Source organism: Cottoperca gobio, chromosome 5 (assembly GCF_900634415.1).
Source record: "Cottoperca gobio chromosome 5, fCotGob3.1, whole genome shotgun sequence".
Classification (NCBI taxonomy): domain Eukaryota; kingdom Metazoa; phylum Chordata; class Actinopteri; order Perciformes; family Bovichtidae; genus Cottoperca; species Cottoperca gobio.
Genome location: NC_041359.1, coordinates 547,874 through 569,152, shown reverse-complemented (window position 1 = coordinate 569,152; position 21,279 = coordinate 547,874). Strand labels below are relative to the sequence as shown.

General features: G+C 42.2%; 1 protein-coding gene across 1 annotated transcript; it reads right to left on the bottom strand.

Annotated features, from left to right (window-relative positions):
• Positions 1–1,411: 1,411 nt before the first annotated feature.
• Positions 1,412–18,274, bottom strand: aldh1l1 (aldehyde dehydrogenase 1 family, member L1). The gene is given in 24 exon segments (XM_029432364.1): positions 1,412–2,322; positions 4,381–4,580; positions 4,738–4,843; positions 4,976–5,141; positions 6,191–6,289; positions 6,372–6,471; positions 6,569–6,662; positions 6,796–6,883; positions 7,498–7,603; positions 7,778–7,848; positions 7,992–8,142; positions 10,650–10,777; positions 11,179–11,298; positions 11,389–11,536; positions 12,525–12,586; positions 12,588–12,617; positions 12,735–12,860; positions 13,576–13,713; positions 14,291–14,380; positions 15,065–15,166; positions 15,742–15,907; positions 15,987–16,221; positions 17,030–17,175; positions 18,170–18,274. Coding segments are annotated over 23 exon segments (2,709 nt in total). The 5' UTR covers positions 17,157–17,175; positions 18,170–18,274; the 3' UTR covers positions 1,412–2,266.
• Positions 18,275–21,279: the final 3,005 nt, after the last annotated feature.

The following is a 21,279-nucleotide window of genomic DNA, read 5'->3' as shown; positions in this document are numbered from 1 at the left end:
CAGGTTTAAAGACCTGAGGATAAACTGTCAAAAGTGACGGATGTACCTGGGAAAAGAAAAATGCCTAAAGTACCATAGTCAGGGCAAAGCTTGAGGAGCCAGGCTCAAGAGAGCCATGGGTGCACACATCAAAGGCAGCATGCCAGCAGTCTATATCCAAACACTAGGGTTTACAAGCAGGTCAGCCATACCATAAAGAAACCTCACAATGCTGATGTCAGCAACAATTTGGCAACGAGAGTAAGATCATATCACACTGTGACCTGCATACAAATATTGAAAAAGCAAGTTTTATAAGAAAGGGGGGTGATCTTCTCCATTTTTCACCCATCAGGACGGAGTATTCTTGTAATAAAAGAGAGGATCAGACAATATTTCTTCAGTCTGTCTCAGACTAATTTTACTTCAAAATGATAGCAGAACACCTTAGAGCAGACATGTCAAACTCAATATGAATATTATCCTATATGTCTATCCTGTTCAATAAATGTTGACCCTGTTTGGCCTTCTACGTAGTCCCAGTTCCCTCTTTGTGATGGAGTTTGACACCCCTGCCTTGGAGTGTATCTCAGACAATATCAGGACATTATGAGGTCTGTCCTATGCCCCTCCCACCAGACAAGCATGCTAATGCACACACTTCATACAGTAACCTTTAGTACTAGTCATTAGCAGCCAGCTTATATATAGGCTACTGCTAGGTAGCTTGTGAATTTCACGAGTGAATCAATGAAGTGCATCTTAACATATAATAATACATTATAAATTAAGAATTAGTTTGTTTCTTCTTGGTGTGACAGTCTGAGCTCCCATACCACACAGTGAGAGATGATGTCAAGGATGCTCTATGATGGCTTAATAGAAGTGACCTAGTGAAACTCCTGTGTCCTGTGCAGAAATCTTATCATCCTCAGTGTGATGACAGAGATTCAACAGAACATCATTGATCAGTTAGCCAAGTCACTTCTTCAGCAGCCTGCTGAGTAGGATGACTGCCTTCACCAAGTTGCTTTGGCTTATAACACCACCCTCATTCTTCAACAGGTTTCACTCCATTATACCTCACACATGCTCAACCAAAGTGAAAGTTAGTCAGTCCAACACTGTCTCCTCTACATCTCCTGGTTCTTCACTGCACCCTGGCAGTTAGAGCTCCCACACATCATATGGACCACTTTTATATTTTTTTTACCTCGTTATTGTACAAATGTATTATTGTACATTACTGTTTTGTTTGATTTTATGATGTCTTGATACATACTGTAGCTGCTTGTTCTTAACGGTGAGTGTAAAGTGTCTGAGTGCTTTGAAAGGCGCCTATAAATAAAATGCATTGTTTAATATTATCTTCTGAGATGAGGCTGTTGCTTTGCTACTTGTTACTATTTAACGTGAAACATGCAAGCCCACACCAAGAAGATGTGAAATCCCATTGAGAGATTTCATTCGTATTAACGGAAACACCTGCTACTGGTGATGTACTCCTGGGTCGACCTCGTTGTTGTGTGTTTTATCTCTTTCTTTGGATAACTAGCCATGTGAAGCGATGTTACCCTCATTTGAGACATTTAGGGTAAACATTTAAGTATTTTGTCATAGAACAAAACACGAAGCCGTTGAAACCCCAGTGAGCTTGTACCTCTCACACAGGAGATCTGCAGAAGCTGAAACCTAAATGATTTTCACTTTGCACCTGTGTGAACAGGCCTTTCTCTTTTGAATAAGCTATCTCACGAACAAAACTGTCCATTTTAAATTTTACTAAGAAAGTGTCAAAGTGCAGGTAGATTTGCAGTCCATAAAGAACCATTTTTACTTTACAATGCAACAGACAGGTTCTGTACAAGATATAATATGTAACATTTCTGCATTAAAATGTGTAAAAACGACTAGATCCAAGTTTATATATTTCGTTGAGTTTTCTATTTGCATTATCCCAAATGTCATAAGCCATATCAGAAATGAATGCAATCTGTTCAAAAATATTCCTATTTTTAACTCCAACACATTGATTACAAAAGTCTCAGAGGTCACATGGGCTACTTAGAAACATTCCTCATTTGCATAGTTTAGGACAATCCTTACTACAGCATGGCTCAGAGGACTTGTTGTACTAATGTAACATGTTAAGGCACATACAACATCATCATCATCATCATCATCATTATTATTATTGATTTTGTTGAGATGACATCAGTCCACATGACCCTCTTCATGTCTCTGCTCTGACATATGACATATACGTCACTGCTTCTTTCTCCTTCACTTAATACTCGATGGTCACTGCCTTTGTCTTCAGGTATTCGTTGAGAGCATCTTGTCCTGTTGGAGGGACAGAGACAGACGGTAAGTATAGATATTAATCACCACAGACTCTGCAGCAGGATGTGAACCAATCTTCTTAACTGTTTTGTGTTTCAACATCAGCCTTTTATATCCCGTGAGCAGCTGAGCTTCAACACGTCAGATAAAATAATCCAAACTGATACTAATTGGAAAAGGGTTAGGGTGACAGTTAAATAGCTCATTGCTGTTCAACATAACCCAGTAGTGTTGCATTGTAATGTATAGCCAGTTAAATAAAGGTTTTATTTATTTGGACAATTTCTGGTGCACAGGACGTGATTCGGATTCTTTGATGGTTTTTATTCAATTTCCACTTCATGAACAAACAGGAAGTTACAATTTGTAATAGCACACATTCAGTGAGGACTTATAATAAAACTCCAATATAAAATAAAATTAGGAATCTGTTTTAAGACGCATGTAGGCCTACTGCACTTAAAGACACCTAATGTGATATTATTTCTATAAGTGTTCTTCATAACATTTTATTGAAGGGTATATTTCTCAAAATGATTGAAAAGTGTATGATATTCAGTAGTTTTCTTGACTGTCAGATATATATTATTATACTAGTCAGAAATATATCCTTATTAATGTGACTGATAAGTGAAAACCATCTCTGGATATTCTGACATAATTGTGTTGGGTAAGCGTAACAATGTCAGAATGTCTTCCTGCCTGTTGATTACTGTTGTTCTGCCAACAGATGGACTGGTGAACTGTAGGATGCACTTCACTCTGAATACTGCGGTCAAACCTCGGCTCTGGCTCCATCACACACACTAGCCTTTAACACACCGCCGTCTACCACACCGCCGTCTACCACACCGCCGCGCTGTGTGTAGGAATGGTGCTTTAAGATGGTTTAAGACCAGCAGTAATCAACAGACAAGAAAAGATCAAGTGTATGCCATGCTGGATTCAGTCCACACCCCAGTTATGACAAAACAAACAGACAGTTATAAATCCATCCTTCTTGATGAGAGCGTCAAGAATAATAATGAACAAATTACTACAACCAAATCTTTTGTCAATGATTTTAAGAAATACACTACTTTCGTTAACATTCTATCTCTTATTATGTACAGCAGGCCAACTATGGAACTTTTTATTGGACTTTAATATTTGTAATGCACAGACAGCCCACAAATGTAACATGTTGAGCAAGTCATATCCACAAATATACAGAGCAATTTGTAAATATGCATAAATTACTCTGTAAACATATCTACACATTTGTATATGAAATTCAAATACATAAATGTAAAGAGATATTAATGCATTTGTGACACGTGAAATGACTTTTGCACATTTGTGACTTCCTGTTGGTTTGTGGGCCATGTGACATTTATGACTTCCCTCCTTTTTCTTGCCAGAATTTTGTCTAAATCATAGCAGCAAATCGCTCCCTTTTCATTTTGTAATACCGTCATATAATACAGTCACCTTAAAAAAGAAAAACGGTGCTATGAACGTGACCGGGAGGAGAGCACTCAGGCTGGCAGCTCAAGTTTAGGTTCCTGTAGTGCCTGGTCGGAACAAACCCGTGGACTGCACTAAAGCAGCAGGGAAACCAGCAACACAGTTGTTTTATTTATTTATAATTTGCGTATGTTATTTCAGGGCTCTGCAGATGCAGTTCACCGTTTCTGCTGGAAAACTAATGTTTAACCGTAAAAACTTGTTTATTTACTTTATTTATCGAAATTATTTATATCACATCTACTTTAGAGGAATACAACCATTTGGGGAACATGCTTATTTTCTTTCTTTCCGAGATGAGATCATCCCTGACACCCGACATCCTGTATATCAAGTTTGGACTATTTTTGGGGTTTTCGTACAGATTAAGCAAACATATACTGTTAATCAGTTAACTTTAGAGGTTTAACTATTCCAAGTATAACTACAACCCTAAATATATTTGCATTTCCTTTAATTGCAACGTTAATTCTATTACTATACATTATTAACTTACATAATATCAACATACATTAACTATAGCTACACAGTGACAGCAGCCACTTTTCTTACCCAGGTCTTTGCCAAAGCCGGACTGTTTGAAGCCTCCGAAAGGCGAGGCCACGTCAGTCTTGTTGTAGGTGTTGACAAAAACTGTGCCGGCGTTGAGCTTTTCACTGACATACAGAGCTTTGCTGATGTCCCGTGTGAAAACACCTGATGCCAGGCCGTACTCTGTGGCATTAGCCCTTCTCAGGACATCGTCCACGTCACTGAGACAGGGAGGAGACAGAGAGAAGACAGGGCAGGAGGAGACAGGGCAGGAGGAAGAAACAGCAGAAAAGAGAAGAAAAGACAGAGTACTTCTTGTGAACATTTTGTGAGCTGTGGTAAATGGTGAAACGAGTCGGTAAGTGATCCTAAGATTACCCGCTCTTGAACTTTGAGAGGATCATGATGGGGCCGAAGGATTCCTCAATAGCGATGTACATGTGGTCTTGCACATCAGTGAACAACGTGGGCTCAAAGAAAAAACCTGGAAGCAGACATAACAAGACAGCTCATTACTACATGAGAAATTATATGGAATAAGTCTATGTGCATCATCCATCATATCAGAGGTGGCCACTACTTGAGAGCGGAGATTCTCTACATTGTGCAGCCTGACCTGGCCGCTGCACCTGTTTGCCCCCACAGAGCAGCGTGGCTCCCTCCCTGATGCCAGTCTGACAGTACTCCAGCAGTTTGTCCAGGTGGGCTTTGTGGTTCTGAGGACCGTGGTCTGTGGAGCGCTCCAGTGGATCCCCAATCTTAATCTTCTTCACCTCCTCAATCTGAGAGAAAAGACATCTAAATAGGACATCCACAACAATACAGACACATACTGTGCACTCAGGGTTAGCATGCTTTTGTGATCAAAAATCTTTTGTTTCAAAATCTCTCAATATCTCATTTCAGTATCTGAGTTAAAGGTTTTTACTGAATTGAAGTATTTCAAGTTTGAGCACATATTGTGTCCTCTTGGCCTCCAAGCTACAGCAGTGTGAAACTAGCTTCAGCCTGTCTATAACTCGCTAGGTGACTAAGGGATGAAAAATTACAGGTATACCCCTCTATTTAGCATGTATAGGCAGTATACAATCTATTAATACATTGGTAAACAACTTGGATTTGATCATGTTTTAATTATGCATCATGATTACAGCTATTATACAGTTTCATCAGTTATTCATAACAGTTTACACACCAGTTACAGAACAAAGCTAAATCATAAAAATGGTGTTTGCTATTAACAGTGACTGTATCATTCCATCATCCCCTGCACCTGTGAGCTCGTTCACCATCATTTGACTTTAGCTTGTATCCAAACTGACTTCACAAAGATCAGAAACAATGATGCTGCCGCTGGAAAATATTAAATAATTAAAGTTTATAAATTTACCACAGATGGACATTTTACAAATTGATATGAAGGCAGAAAAAACAACAAACTAGCTAAACTAACAATTGTTCTCTTCCTTCACTTGTCATCACCTTCAGATCGCTCTACAGAACATGTGTAGCCTGGTCTGAAGTATGCATGAGGTGCACACAGCAATAACTGCAGTTTGGACCCAGGTATGTACCCAAAGAGTTTTTTGTCTGGGATTATGGTCTTGTAACATTGTGAGGTAGTTCTGGCCTTCTACAGTAGCAGAAGCTGTTCAAGCTTCAAAACCACCTCTGAGGATTCATTGTGTTGGCACTAGTGACAAATTAAATATTCAAATACAAGGACAAATGCACTGAGATCCAGATCAGAAAGATATACAATGCCAGAGGTGTGGAAAAACTCTGAAAACATCTTGAAAACATCAGCAGCGTGCGATAAAATGACACATACCACTTTCCTCACAAACTGGTCATGAATGGAGTCTTCCACAAACAGTCTGCCAGCTGCGATGCAGTTCTCTCCCTTGTTGAAGAACACTGAGCTCATGCCCTGAAATACATCAGTGTTTTACTTCTGCAGCAATTTCAACAAAATGACTACAAACATGCCCCTTTTCTATGAATGAACTCACCATGCGCACAGCTTTGTCCATGTCACAGTCACTGAAGATGATGAGAGGGGATTTCCCCCCAAGCTCCAGAGAAACTTTCTTCACATTACTGACAGCACAGCTTTAGATGGAGGAGGACACAGGTACACAAAGATGAGCATATGAGTGATATTACATTTTGTTTAGACAAAGTTGTGCACATGTGCTTTACCTCTCACCTCTTCATGATGTGTTTACCAATTTGAGTGGAACCTGTGAAGCCCAGTTTACGGACGTCAGGATGGTCAGACAGACGCTGACCTACCAGAGTACCTAACAGGGTGAGATCAACAACTTACATGCTAGACGAGGAAGCCTTCATGCGCTGCTGGTATTCAAAGCATACGTTTAATCTGGAGATTATTTAAAAACACTAGCATAAAATAGATTTAGTATCTGTTCCTACCTGATCCAGGCAGAATGTTAATCACTCCTTTGGGCAGCCCCGCCCTCGCCGCCAACTCGGCAAACTTCAGTGCCGTCAGTGGAGTGACCTGGAAACACATTTTTATCCATGCTAGCAGCACACATTCATGTCCTCCTCAGGATGAGTTGTAACAACTTATCTTCTAGCATCATCATCAGGTCAAAATATAGTATAGGACCAAATCCCTGCCTCAGCTGTACTTTGTGTTTAGTGCTAAATGCTAAACTGAAATGGTCAACATCAGCATGTTAGCATTTAGCTCAAAGCACTGCTGTGCCTGCTTAAATCCCTTGGATGTATTGCAGATCTGGATACGGCGCTGCCTCTCAGCCATGCTTCCAATTCGTTCCAGTGCCCACTCGGGATATTGCAGCGACAAAATCCCTTGCATCCCAAAAAACATTTTCCTCATAGACCGCTATTGTAAAAGAGACGTCTGTAAAACTGTTGACAAGACACCTCCAGCTATAAATATGGTCAAGTATTTCTCTTTGTATTGTATATTTTAAGCCTTGGAATTTTAATATTTGTAAAACATCATGGACTGCACAGGCGGCATCTCGGGGTCGGGTATCCAAAGCCATAAAACATCCATGGTACAGCCTCACAGCGCTGCCAGTAGGGCTGTACACTCTCACCACTCAACAGTAGCAGAGCCTGACTGTGGGTGTGGAGGCTGACCTGAGCAGGTTTGAGGACGACTGTGTTTCCTGCTGCCAGGCAGGCTGCTGTCTTCCAGGCTAGCATCATCAGAGGGTAGTTCCAGGGAATCACGATGGCACACACTCTGAGAAAAAATAAAGAGAAGATTTGCGCCTGTTTGTAATGTATTGACTGTCTGCTAGGGTCTCTGTTTAGAAAATTTGAAGAGCTATAATCACAAATATCATATGCAATGTACTTATTTTCTACCTGCTCAAAATGTGTGTTTAATCATACAGACATTTAAATCCACTCTCACCCTATTGGTTCCTTCTTGGTGAAGGTGAGGTTACGATTGGGCCTGGCCTGGTTGATGGGAATGGTGCTTCCCTGTGTAAAGAGGACATAATTTATTTCCATGCATTTGTCCATACTCAGTGCTAATTTGCCATATACTACCATCATTTGGTGGTTTTACAAGTTTAACTTAAGTTTGATCTAAATTCATGAAACTGGCCTTCAGGCTTTCTTACGTGGATCTTATCACACCAGCCAGCAAAGTAACGGAAGGTCTGGATTGACATGCCCACGTGAGTCTTCAGGGCCAGAGTGTAAATCGCTCCGGAGTCGATGGATTCGATAGTGGCCAGCTCCTCCTGGTGCTCCTCCATCAGGTCAGCCAGCCTGGGGAGGGGGGGCATTGTTTATATCCTTGGTTGTTAGCTAGCAGTATATTTCTGCCAGCAGCTGTCAAACTATAGAATGACATGAAACTGGCAGCAGGAGTGTGTATTCAGGTGATGGCATACAAACAAGGGCCAGCTCATCAGAACATTTCTCCATGGTGCGCAACAGGGTACCTTAAAAAATATTCCCTGAAAATATTAAATAAGAACCCACGGTGACACAGATGTCACACAACCTTTAAATGTTCTGGAAAGTTCCCTAGACTGCTTTACCCTTGATTTTTAACTCATGAAGTCCCCAAGTGACACATACTGAACATCCTGGTGGGTCATGGGCCAGGTCATGTGATTTTGTGTTCCCATAACAACATCTCCAAGATGGCCATGAGCCAGGACAAAACATGTGACAGAACTAGCTAAATCTAAAAAGCTAGTTTTTTTATTGCTAAAGGTAAGATTCAAGCCATTTAAGAATTAGAATGCTTACATAACATGTCCTTTATTACATTCAACCTGTTGTGAAAACATTTCTTGATCACATTGATATGAAGCAAATATCGATCGGGACTTTAACCTTAAAACTCCCCAGAAAATCTAATGTGCCACATTAGTCACAATAAGAAATGTGATTATGATCTGCTCAGTTTAGTCTGTGTTATGTTCCCCATAATTTTCCCTAAAGTAGAAATGGGTCCGGGTTCTTATGGGTTAAGGTTGTTTTTTCACACGAAGCACATACACAATTATCTAGATTATTAGATTATTATCATCATCATCTAGTTTTATTCATTTAATTCCTCAACAATTATGCAAACTAACTGCTAGGGCCGCTTTGCTCCATGGGTAGTCCAGCCTTGCCTGTGCTCTTAACTCAGTGCACAGGTAGCCATAGTAACAAAAGCTATGAATTATGCTTTCTGCAGTTCATCCTCTGGTGACTCTTAATTTACCACGGATATGATGATGATTTAACCAGCAAACCTTATGTTTTGTAATGGAATTACATTACAAGACTACCTAATAAACTTCTGAGAATCGTACAGTCTACAGCAGGGGTCGGCAACCTATGGCTCTTTCGATGATGCGATATGGCTCGCAGAATAATTTTGAACTGACATTTTTTAACATGATTAACAAGTAATAAATCATTTTACTATGTCATTTTAAAGTAAAACATTTAGCAGCGGATTTTGTTTTAGTTCTCCCCTCTCCTTTCCTTCGCCCTGTCTATGACTGTAAGTGTGCACGCACGTGTGTGTATGTGTATGTGTGTGTAGGAGCGGAGCCCTGCCCTTCGCAAAACAGCAGAGGAGAAACTGCGCAAGGCAAGCAGTAGACCAGGGGTGTCAAACTCAATCACAGAGAGGGCCAAAATTAAGGCATCGTTTCGGGGGTGAAGCTTGGAAACTGCAGCGCCCACAGAGTCATACTTTGCCTTGAGTGTGTCATTACACTAGAGGTCAATTATGTGCTGTTTCCACGTCAACTGCAAACAGATTGCTGAGCAGTTCATGCACAGTCGGGAACACAGCGGTGGAGATGGTATGTCAGCGTTTGGAAACACGTAGTGACCAAAGTTTCCTTCTGCATCCGAGTCTCCTACAGGCAGCTCGGCTTGGAACGCTCTCACTGCATCATACATGTCCGTGATCACACGGCCCTGAAGCTGGAGGTTTAACAGTGAGATGCTTTGTTATGTCGCACATAAAGGCCAGCTCACATCGCCACTTTTCGTCCCAGAGATCTGTGGTGTCTTTCCCTTTGCTTCTAAAAACTGGCAGAGTTCCTCACGCAACTCGAAAAATCTATTCAGCACTTTCCCTTGACTGAGCCATCGCACCGCCATGTTCAGAATGCATCTCCTCAGGAAAAGACTTAAATGGTCTTTTATAAAAGTTTCCTGTCTGTGTTACGGTGCTCATTACATGTTCCATCTCCAGAGCTTTACAACACAGCACTTCCTGGTGTATGATGCAGTGATACATCGTCAGCTGCATCTTCTCCCGCATCCTCACCACTAATCCGCTCTTTTCACCGCATCGTAGGCGCTCCGTCTGTCGTCAGTCCCGGGGCAGTTTCATTTTGCACACACTTTAGATACTTCCTCAAATATGTATTTTCCCGTGGTTGTGCCATGCATTGATTTAATTATCAAATTAATATGATATGATGTCTATAATAGACATATGATATGGGCCGGATATAATTGGGAGTTGTGAATATAAAAAATTCAGGGGGGGGGGGGGGGGGGGGGGGGGGGGGGGGGGGGCACAGACAATAGTAGGGGAAACACCGATAGCGCTTTTAGCACTCAGAGAAAAAAATACATAAAAATATTTGGCTTTTATCGCTCTCCCAGCCAAAAAGGTTCCCGACCCCTGGTCTACATTATAACATGCACTGGCGTAGTTAAGGTAATGTCTGTGATGCAGAACATGATGTGGGTGTTTTATTGAGTGTCAAACAGCGCTGGTGTGTGTTGAAAGCTGCAGTTAGGTTACTGACTTGTAGATGAGTCTGCCTCGATCTCTGGGGTTCATCCTGCCCCACTCTCCCTCTTCAAAGGCCTCTTTAGCAGCAGCCACTGCCTTGTTCACATCACTTATCTGGGCCAGAGACACGTGACAGATGGCCTGCAGGCGGGACAGACAGACGCAGGACAAAATAAATAAAATCACAAAGCAGCAGAGAGGATGTAAAACAATATGGTTGAAAAGATAATATTCAAAAATGTTTTTAAATGTGAGTACTGGTGATAGACTTTAAAATCTTGATTAAGTCAGTAAAATCAGCTTTATTTCAAAGTTATTTCACCTAATATTGTTCTATTGATATCTAACAATGTAGCACCTTTGAGTACCTGTAACCTAGCAACAGCGGCATCCACCAACACCAGAAATAAAATGAATGACTTTAATTTGGCCGTGACATCATTTTATATTGTTTAATGAAAAACATAACGGACATGAGATTATGTGCTCTACATAGAACTGACAGTATTAAAAATGTTATAATATTCTCTTTTGGTCCTTACCGTGCCGTCAGTGGGGTTGATGGTCTCGTAGGTTTTTCTTCCTTCTGCATCAACAAACTCTCCATTAATGAAGAGCTGATGAGGCATCTTTATGGTCATGTTATTGGTGTTCTTCTCCACCTGAGGAGAGACAAGAGAGTCCAAGACAACAGTCAACATGTAGTCTTCCCAAGGCCAACCTCTAACCAACCAGCCAGTAACAGCACTTACATAGTCAACAACCAGTTCCTCTTCATCGTCCTCCCCTCGGAGCTTCCTGACGCACATCTGGATGAAATCCTGGAAAGTGCAGTTCATGTAGACGTCTTCGTTCTGCAGCTGGCAGCTACTGGCCCGGAGCTTCACCTCCTCCACCAGCCTGAAACAGCACAGGAAGTATATTATTCCAGACGGCGGAGCAAGAAAATGTGTTCCTTGGGATTTATTGGTTTAACGACCCTGAATTAATGTAACTAATTAATAACCCCTATTGCATTACTGCAACTGTATTGTTGCTATCGCGAATGTTTTTCAAACAAATTGCCACATAGAAACAGCGTTGCTTTGAGCTAAATGCTAACATCAGCATGCCAACATGCTCACAATGACAATGCTAAAATGCTGATATGTATAATGTTTATTGTTCACAGTCTTAGTTTAGCATTAGCATGCTCAAACATTTATATTAGCAATAAAAACAACATATAAATGAGGCTGATCAGAATGTCATTAATTTCTCACAAATTTGGTGAATGTGGAATTTGGACCTGATGACATTTCTGGATCAGGTCTGGGGATTAAAGTTATGAAATAGCTGAACCAAATTTCATGGCAATCCATCCAATAGCCACTGAGCCACTGTTGACAGTGTGCTGGTGGTAAGTGTTAGAAGAAATTAACTTCTGCACAAAAACTAAATATCATCCATCCAGTAATTGTTCAGGTATTTGAGTCTGGACCAAAGTGACGGAGGCACTGACCGACTGACCTGCTGCTGGCATGCATACACTTTGATATGGAGAAATGGATTATGCTGCAGAGGGTTTTATGTCTGCAAGTGTTTATATTTATTTTCTGTTGTGAAAACTTGACACTATTGGAACACATTGAAACGGACAAGATTACAAGCAGAGCACAGCAGCAGAAGGAAACTAATCTAAACCTCCAAGCTATAGTTAGTGCTTAGTGATTTATTAAGGATAATAGTCCTAACTGTACTATGCAGAGGAATACTATATTACAATGAACATACATATGCATGTATGATGGATTCACTTTTAATCTAAGTGAGTCTAAGGGAGACTTCACTAAAGTACCTATATAGAGTACCAGATACATCAGAATATTCCATTTGTCACCTTCATTACCTGACCACATCCATGGAAGCGGCACCAGACTTAAAGAAATCAGTGGAGTCTTCAATCTGCACTGACATTAGAAAGAATACTCTGCCACACCGCCTGTGAGGAAACATTGTCACAAGTCAACACAGGACATCTGTAAGTGGAAACACATTTATCTGGCAACTTCTCAGCTGGATGTATTCTTCCTCAGAATGAGTAGGAGAGGAGGCCCACCCTCATCTGTTCAGCGAAGGTTTTCTCCTCCTCGGTGAGCTCCACGGCAGCACTGCTCCCTGAGCAGAAGTACTGTGCTGCAGCAATCATCTTCCCATCCTCAAACTGAAGATTCTTCACCAGCAGCTGCAGAGAAAGAGCATGATGCAACCATAATGACAGCAGTTTCAGCTTTAGAAGACTTTAGATGAGCAGTGGTTAAGTCTCAGTCTCAGGAAACATGTGTCTAATAAGAGTCAACCATAGAAAGCATCTCCAGTCATCAGACACTGTATTTTAGAGTGAATGGAAACACATTTGTTTAGGATTATTTTAATACACTGAGTAATCTGTCTTGAACTGATATGGTGAATGTATATGTAACCTAGATGTAGGTTATGGATGTCTGACAATCTAAATAAACTTTAGGCTGCTTTACCCATGACATTCCTGTACAGCCTTACAAGTTACAATTCATTATTGTAATAGAAAGGGCATGGAGATGTGTCAGGTGACATGTAATGTGGGGATTGGTAATACAGTCTGGTACAGCGGGTGGAGACATGACCCTTGTTAAATATTGTATCCTTAACAAAGGCCGGTACACTACACACAGCAACCAAGAATCAGTCATTCAACACCTTTTTGATGGAAAGATTAATTGCAGCTGTGGCAGACATCTATAAAAGGAGGAAAGAAAAGGCAGAGAGAAAATAGAATCTGAAAATATGGAGGCACTACGGAGAAAGGAAAGCACTGAGGAGGAACAACATGTCCCATTTAGCATGGGAGCATTAATGAAAGCACTGGAAAGATTGCACCAGGGAAAAATACAAAGAAGAAGAAGAAGACGACATCGTACCGCCTTGCTGTCATTGCCAAACAGCACCAGGCCTGCCTTGCTGACGATGGCAGGGTGGCTGGCTCCGGGGATCTCCAGCTGCTGACCGTTAGCTGTGGTGCCGTTATCCACCAGAGTGGAGCCGTAGAAAGTTACTTTCTATAGGAAGAGAGACAGGAAACAACACAACTCATGTTATATAATTCTAGTCGTTAGTGAAATACTTGTGTGTTGTTTGACAGAAACCCTCACTTCACTCTTTTTCCAAGATGCTGATCACATCGTTACAGGCAATCTCTTCAGTGTACTTAGAAACTTTGAAGTGTTTCTCTATAGCATAAAAATACTCAGGATTTAAAAAGCAACAATCTGCTACACCAGGACTGGAAGAGAGTCCTGGATAAGAGCATAGAGAGAAATTGAAATCTATTCTGAGATAACCTAAACTGATATTTCTCTTCTTTTAACGCAGAGTTAATGAGCTTCCTTACTTGGACATTGCATTAATAAGTCATTTAATAGGAGGGCTGTCATAACATGAGTCAGCCATTATGGTCAGTTAATAATATTATCCGAACAGATATACAGTGTGTTACTTAATGACATCACAAGATAATACTGACATTTCTCTAATTTAAAACTCTTCAGACTTACTTATATCATAAGATGTCAATAGACAATATGATTTCTGTTCTAACCGCACATAAAAAAAAATACACCCAAGGTTTTGCGTTACCTGTCCATCCACCTCTGCCCAGGCACCGGGCACTTTATCGTTTCCTCGGATCCAGTTGTGGAGAGCCTCGGCAGACTGGTTCCAGTCCACCTGCCAACACAGTCAGGTGGAATATACAAACATTAAAGCACCAAAATCTTTTACTTTGAAAACCATTAATCTGAATTTATGTAATTTTAAATTTGCTATTGTCATCGATTAAATTAGAGCAACTTGATTTTTTTACTTGACTTGAATTTTAGATCTGTAATTACCCAGTTGATTTGAATAAATATTGGACTAAAATCTTATTTTGTGAACATTGAAAAAAACTTGAAATCATTTAACAGAAAATTCAAAGAAGACTTCAAACCATATACATTTAGATAGATGGTTTTCAAAGTAAAATATTTCAATGATATGCTTCAGTGGTATTTAAACGTCAACAATAAGTACTCAGTCTGCTGATTCAAGTCCTTCTGGCCTTTCTTTGCTTCCATAGTCAAAGACCAAATTCATAAAAAAGTCTTGCTCTCAGTTACACATTATTTGATAGAAAGCTATTGTACATACCTCACATTTAAATAGATGCGCCCCCCCCCCACACACACACACACACCCCTATCAGCTCTCTCTTGTTTAATGTCTAATGAAGGCCAAATGCTCCCCAAACCTAGTAAAACGCAGCTTCAGTGCGTTTTACTGTTTTGTGTTTGTGAATTATTTTACTTTGTATCTCAATGACTTGTTTTTCCCAGTGTGTTTTTGCATCCCTCTGCTGTGCGTGTTTATTACCTTAGCATTGTCTTTCTTCTGAATGCACTCGTATGAGGCTCCCTCCTGTGGCTGGGTGATCCTCGGAGCCTTCCCTTCTGCGATGAGCCTCACTGCATCCACCTGCACCAGGAACAATGAACTTCAAGTCACTGAAGCAAAACATGTGTGCTATCTTTGGGGACTTTGCCATCACAGTGTGTGTGTGTGTGTGTGTGTGTGTGTGTGTGTGTGTGTGTGTGTGTATTTTATGCTATGTGTGTGAAGCAGGATAATCCAAAACATGATTATTTACCTACATGTGCCATTGTGATATCAGAAGTGCATTCATATATTAGTATTGCCAAGAATGATTGTTCATACATTTTGAACTTTGACTTCATTATCAAGCCAATATGGTAAATGGCTGTTTTTGTCATTTAAAAAAAGGACCGTACCACTGGTAGTTTAATGTTTGATTGCCAGTGCAGTATAAGTTCAGAGTGATTGGAATGGTCTACACTATACAAGCAACTCTTTCCTTTCCCTCATGGAAGATATTCACAAGATTCTTTATCACACCAAAAATACAACCAAAATTGACACAGTTTATTAAACCAGAATGTTGGAGAAGCTGTGATGAAAAGAATGCAAATCATTAACAAAACTAAAAGCCTCTTTTCTCCACCCACAGTGCTTTGCCCAATCACTACACTTACTGTGCCTCTGACCCCCTCTGGGAAGAGAAACCTCTTGTAGACTGTGTTGACCGTGTCATTGGGTTCAACGTCACACTCCCTCTGCAGCAGGATCGGTCCGGTGTCCAGTCCGTCGTCGGCCCAAAACACTGTGAACCCGCCCTTTTGGTCACCATGGATCAGGGTCCTGTGTGTCACAGACAGCAGCTAACAGACTGGGCTTGTCACCATGCCAACCCTAGCCTAATGGACATCACATGACTCACCAGTTGATAGCCGAGGCTCCTCTGTGGCGAGGCAGCAGGGAGGGGTGGTATATGATGGAGCCGTGTTTGGGGTGGTCGATGACCTCCATGGGGATGAACTGGGAGCAGAAGGGGAGGACGTTGAGCTCGGCAGCGGTGGCCTTGTACTGAGCCACCACCTCCGGGATGGCCTGGCCCTTCACACGCCAGCGGGGGAACTTGAAAACAGCAACACCATCCTTCTCCGCCTCAGTTGCTGTGGAAGAAAACAATGACCAAACTCTTAAAGTATGCCATACAATTTAGTTTTAGTTACAAAGATACATAAAGACTAAAACGTATTATATTATAAAGATTCCAAAGGTGAGCATAACAGAACAAGTTTGGAAACATCTGACCGGAATCCAGATAAAAGCTCATTTACATTAGTGTTGATGTAGGATTTCTTTATCCAGGGGAAGACAATGAGCCTTTTATCAACTGGCCTCCATCAGAAAAAACAAGCCACTCATGCTGACCAATCACAGTTCTTCCTTCCTTTATCCTTAATGGGAGCTTAGAGGACTCACTGAGACATTCACACAAGGAACCTCACCTGAGGGAGAAAAGCCACGCTGACACAGCGGAACATGCCAACTCTACACAGTGTGGCAGTCTCAGATCAGCATTTAGAAATTTAAATGAAGCATACTTATGTCAAGGAGAATCGTGGAATTTGTAGTTCTAACTCATAGACAATCAAAACTACATTGATGTCTTGCTCTTGTTTATGCTTCTACAGTGCTGTGCAATGTTACTGATGCATATTGTCAGATATAAAGATAGCATACACTGCATGCAAACACAAATACTTCATGAAACTCTGATAGGACAGCTTTATTTAGTTGTTTTGTTTGCTTAGTGGATCAAAGTCCTAAAAGCCATAGTGTGAAGAGTCCAAATGGCATTTGGCAGCATCCTGAGTCTGTGCATGGAAGGCATGCTTTTATTGAGAGAGGACAGACAGTATTTCCATAAATGTTTCTGGTCATACAGCCATGACCTTCTGACAGCAGAGTTCTCACCCAGCGGGTCAGCCTTCCCATCCTTGTCAGGGATGGTGAAGACTCCTACGATTGTGTGGCCGTCCTTCTTCAGCTCCTTGTAAACCTCCTGGCCGAACAGACTCTGACCAATCACTGCAATCTTCATCCTCACACCTCAATGTGTTCTAGAGAGGTAGGATCAGAAAACATCTTTCGTATTAGTACTTGCAATTAGTACAGGCAGTCAAAGTATATAGATTATGTCACATATAAGAACAACATACATTTCAATTGGCAAGTGAGGGTTCTTTGGGCTAAGGGTTACATTCTGCACAACATTTTTCATACTATGGAGCAACTGAAACATGAAAGACCATTAACTTCATTCAATCAACGCACTGCCATAAAGCTCCGTGGTTTAGGGTTGATTTAAAAAGACTTTACAACAAACAGTCTTTACTGTGTGACTAGGTCCAAAGAGCAAAGTGAGCAGCTCTGTGGTGCTCACTATTATCACCACTATGAGCAACAAACAGTTTGAAGAGTAAGACTGTACAGATATGTCACACACGCAGAATATATGTATATGTGCACATGTAGATGACTAGCAATCTGAAAAGTATTTTAGATGTACTTGCTGATGCTTTATTAAAAGCACATATAAGAATGCATGTGCTGTATATGTCTCATTTAGTAGTATTTTGAATAGATTCGAGCATTTTCGGAATATGTTACTTAGTATAAAGCATGCAAAGTTTGTCTGTATATAACTTTATATACTCATCATAGAAACACTAACATTAGAACTACGGCGCACATACTAAATTAATCAAAAAGTGCACAGTAATCATGACTGTCAGGTCTGTTTGACAGTTTAATGACCCCAAACAGAGGGGCCAGAACCAACCAGCTCCCTCAGTGCATATCATGTCTTCGGGGTGGACCAATCAAAAGCACGGAGGAGTTGAAGGGATTTGACAGCCGACTGAAGGGACAACATCCACAAACTAACATGCATATTCATAATTTCATATTATCCTCACCACACTTTATTAAAAGATTAATGTGTGTGTGCGTGTGTTTCGTGTGTGTGTGTGTGTGTGTGTGTGTGTGTGTGTGTGTCTGCTCTCGTTAAAAAGTGTTATGCCTCATGTAAAGAAACAGAAGAAAACTTCTTACCCGCCTGCAGACCCAGCGCCGCTCTACCTGCCTGGAAAGAGTTCCCTGATAAACAACATTGCTTTTAATCCCCCCCCAGCCGCACGGGCACAGGGCTCATTACGTAACATCCAAATACAGCAAAGTGATTGGACAGGACGGGGCGGCCTATCACCAGAGCGCGTCCAATCACGTGGACACTGAGAAGCGCCAACTATGATCATCAAATAATCATTAATAATTATTATTACAATTGATAATCACCGATTATGTGTTTTTCCTGCAAAAGGATTATTTTTTTACTTTTCTATGATATATTCCTAACTTTTGTTAAGGAATATCATTTTTCTGTACCGAAAGAAAACATAATGAACAAAAATAAATGCTAAAAAAACCATGGAATATTATGACTATTATGGGGATCTATGTTCCAACAATAATGCACATGAATTTTCATCATATCAATTGGTCAACCAATTAGTAAATATAATAAAAACAGAAATGCATTTTAATGTGCATTAAACTTGAAAAATTAAGTAAAACAAATGACAAGTTAAGAGAGAAAAGATGGAAATAGGAGACTTCCAGAAAAACCTGTGAGTGATTGATGGAGCATACGTAATAAACACACAAACAGTTAAAACAATAAAATATATAGAAAACATGCCAGACACCCAATACTAGCGACAGGAAAACAATACACAGTACATTACACAGCACCAGTGCTACAACATGGCTTCAGTGTTACCGTTACCAAATAACCTAATAAATAAACAAAGCAGGATGACAAAAGTAGGCAGTGTTAGTTGAGCGTGTCACCTCTTGAAGCTGTAACATTTACTGCAGCAGAGCTCCTCAGAGCTGTTTCTGCACATGCAAGTAGATTTCACAATCAAGACAGTCACAGTAGCTAATTTAACAGCCATAAACTAGATATGGCTGTCACTAGAGTTCAGCCAAGGCATCCACGAGGATACTTGCCCATCCAGCTGGTCTGTGATAAATACAGCAGGTGCAGCAGCAGGTGACTAATCACATCTGGCTTTTTAGAGTTGAGCAGAAAGGATGGCACAACAGTAAGCAGTGGGATCACAGGCTTATAATTCCTATAGCCATCCATCCATCCATCGTCTACCGCTTATCCGGGATCGGGTCGCGGGGGCAGCAGCTCCAGTAAGGAACCCCAATCTTCCCTTCTCCGGGCCACATCCTCCAGCTCCGACTGGGGGATACTGAGGCGTTTCCAGGCCAGTGAGGAGATATAATCTCTCCACCGAGTCCTGGGTCTTCCCCGGGGTCTCCTCCCAGCTGGACGTGCCTGGAACACCTCCCTAGGGAGGCGCCCAGGTTGCATCCTTACTAGATGCCCGAACCACCTCAACTGGCTCCTTTCAACGTAAAGGAGCAGCGGCTCTACTCCGAGTCTCTCACGGATGGCTGAGCTTCTCACCCTATCTCTAAGGGAGACGCCAGCCACCCGTCTGAGAAATCCCATTTCGGCCGCTTGTACCCGTGATCTCGTTCTTTCGGTCATGACCCAGCATTCATGACCATAGGTGAGGGTAGGAACGAAGATCGACCGGTATATTGAGAGCTTTGCCTTCTGGCTCAGCTCTCTTTTCATCACAACGGTGCGGTAAAGTGACTGTAATACCGCCCCCGCTGCTCCGATTCTCCGGCCAATCTCTCGCTCCATTGTCCCCTCACTCGCGAACAAGACCCCGAGGTACTTGAACTCCTTCACTTGGGGTAATGGCTCATTCCCTACCCCGGAGTAGGCAATCCACCGGTTTCCTGCTGAGAGCCATGGCCTCAGATTTGGAGGTGCTGATCCTCATCCCAACCGCTGCACACTCAGCTGCGAACTGATCCAGTGACTGTTGAAGGTCACAGACCGATGATGCCATAAGGACCACATCATCTGCAAAGAGCAGCGATGAGATCCTCAGGTCACCGAACTGCAACCCCTCTCCTCCACGACTACGCCTCGATATCCTATCCATGAAAATCACGAACAGGATTGGTGATAAAGCGCAGCCCTGGCGGAGGCCAACATTCACGGGAAACGAGTCCGACTTACTGCCGAGTATCCGGACACAACTCTCGCTTTGGGCGTACAGGGATTGGATGGCCCTCAAAAGTGACCCCCTCACCCCATACTCCCGCAGCACCTCCCACAGTATCACCCGGGGACCCGGTCATACGCCTTCTCCAGATCCACAAAATACATGTAGACCGGATGGGCGTACTCCCAGGCCCAGATCCTTGCAAGAGTAAAGAGTTGGTCTGTTGTTCCACGACCAGGACGGAATCCGCATTGTTCCTCTTCAATCAGAGGTTCGACTACCGGCCGAACACTCCTTTCCAGTACCTTGGAGTAGACTTTACCAGGGAGGCTGAGAAGTGTGATACCCCTATAGTTGGCACACACTCTCTGGTCCCCCTTTTTAAATAGGGGAACCACCATCCCGGTCTGCCACCCCCTAGGCACTGTCCCAGACTTCCATGCAATGTTGACGAGGCGTGTCAACCAAGACAGCCCCTCAACACCCAAAGCCTTCAGCATTTCTGGACGGATCTCATCAACCCCTGCGGCTTTGCCACTGTGGAGTTGTTTGACTACCTCAGTGACTTCCATCAGGGAAATTGACAATGATCCCCCATCAGCTTCCAGCTCTGCCTCAACCATAGAGGGCGTGTTAGTCGGATTCAGGAGTTCCTCAAAGTGTTCCTTCCAGTGGCCGATAACCTTCTCAGTTGAAGTCAGCAGGGTCCCACCCTTGCTGTACACAGCTTGGATGGTTCCTCGCTTCCCCCTCCTGAGGTGCCGGATGGTTTTCCAGAAGCACCTTGGTGCCGACCGAAAGTCCTTCTCCATAGCTTCTCCGAACTTCTCCCACACCCGCTGCTTTGCCTCTGACACGGCAGAAGCTGCCGCCCTTCTAGGCCTTCGATACCCTGCAACTGTTTCCGGAGTCCTCCCGGATAACATAACCCGGAAGGACTCCTTCTTCAGTTGGACGGCTTCCCTGACCACCGGGGTGTTCGAGGATTACCGCCCCTTGAGGCACCTAAGACCTTCAGACCACAGCTCATCACCGCAGCTTCAGCAATAGAGGTTTTGAACATCG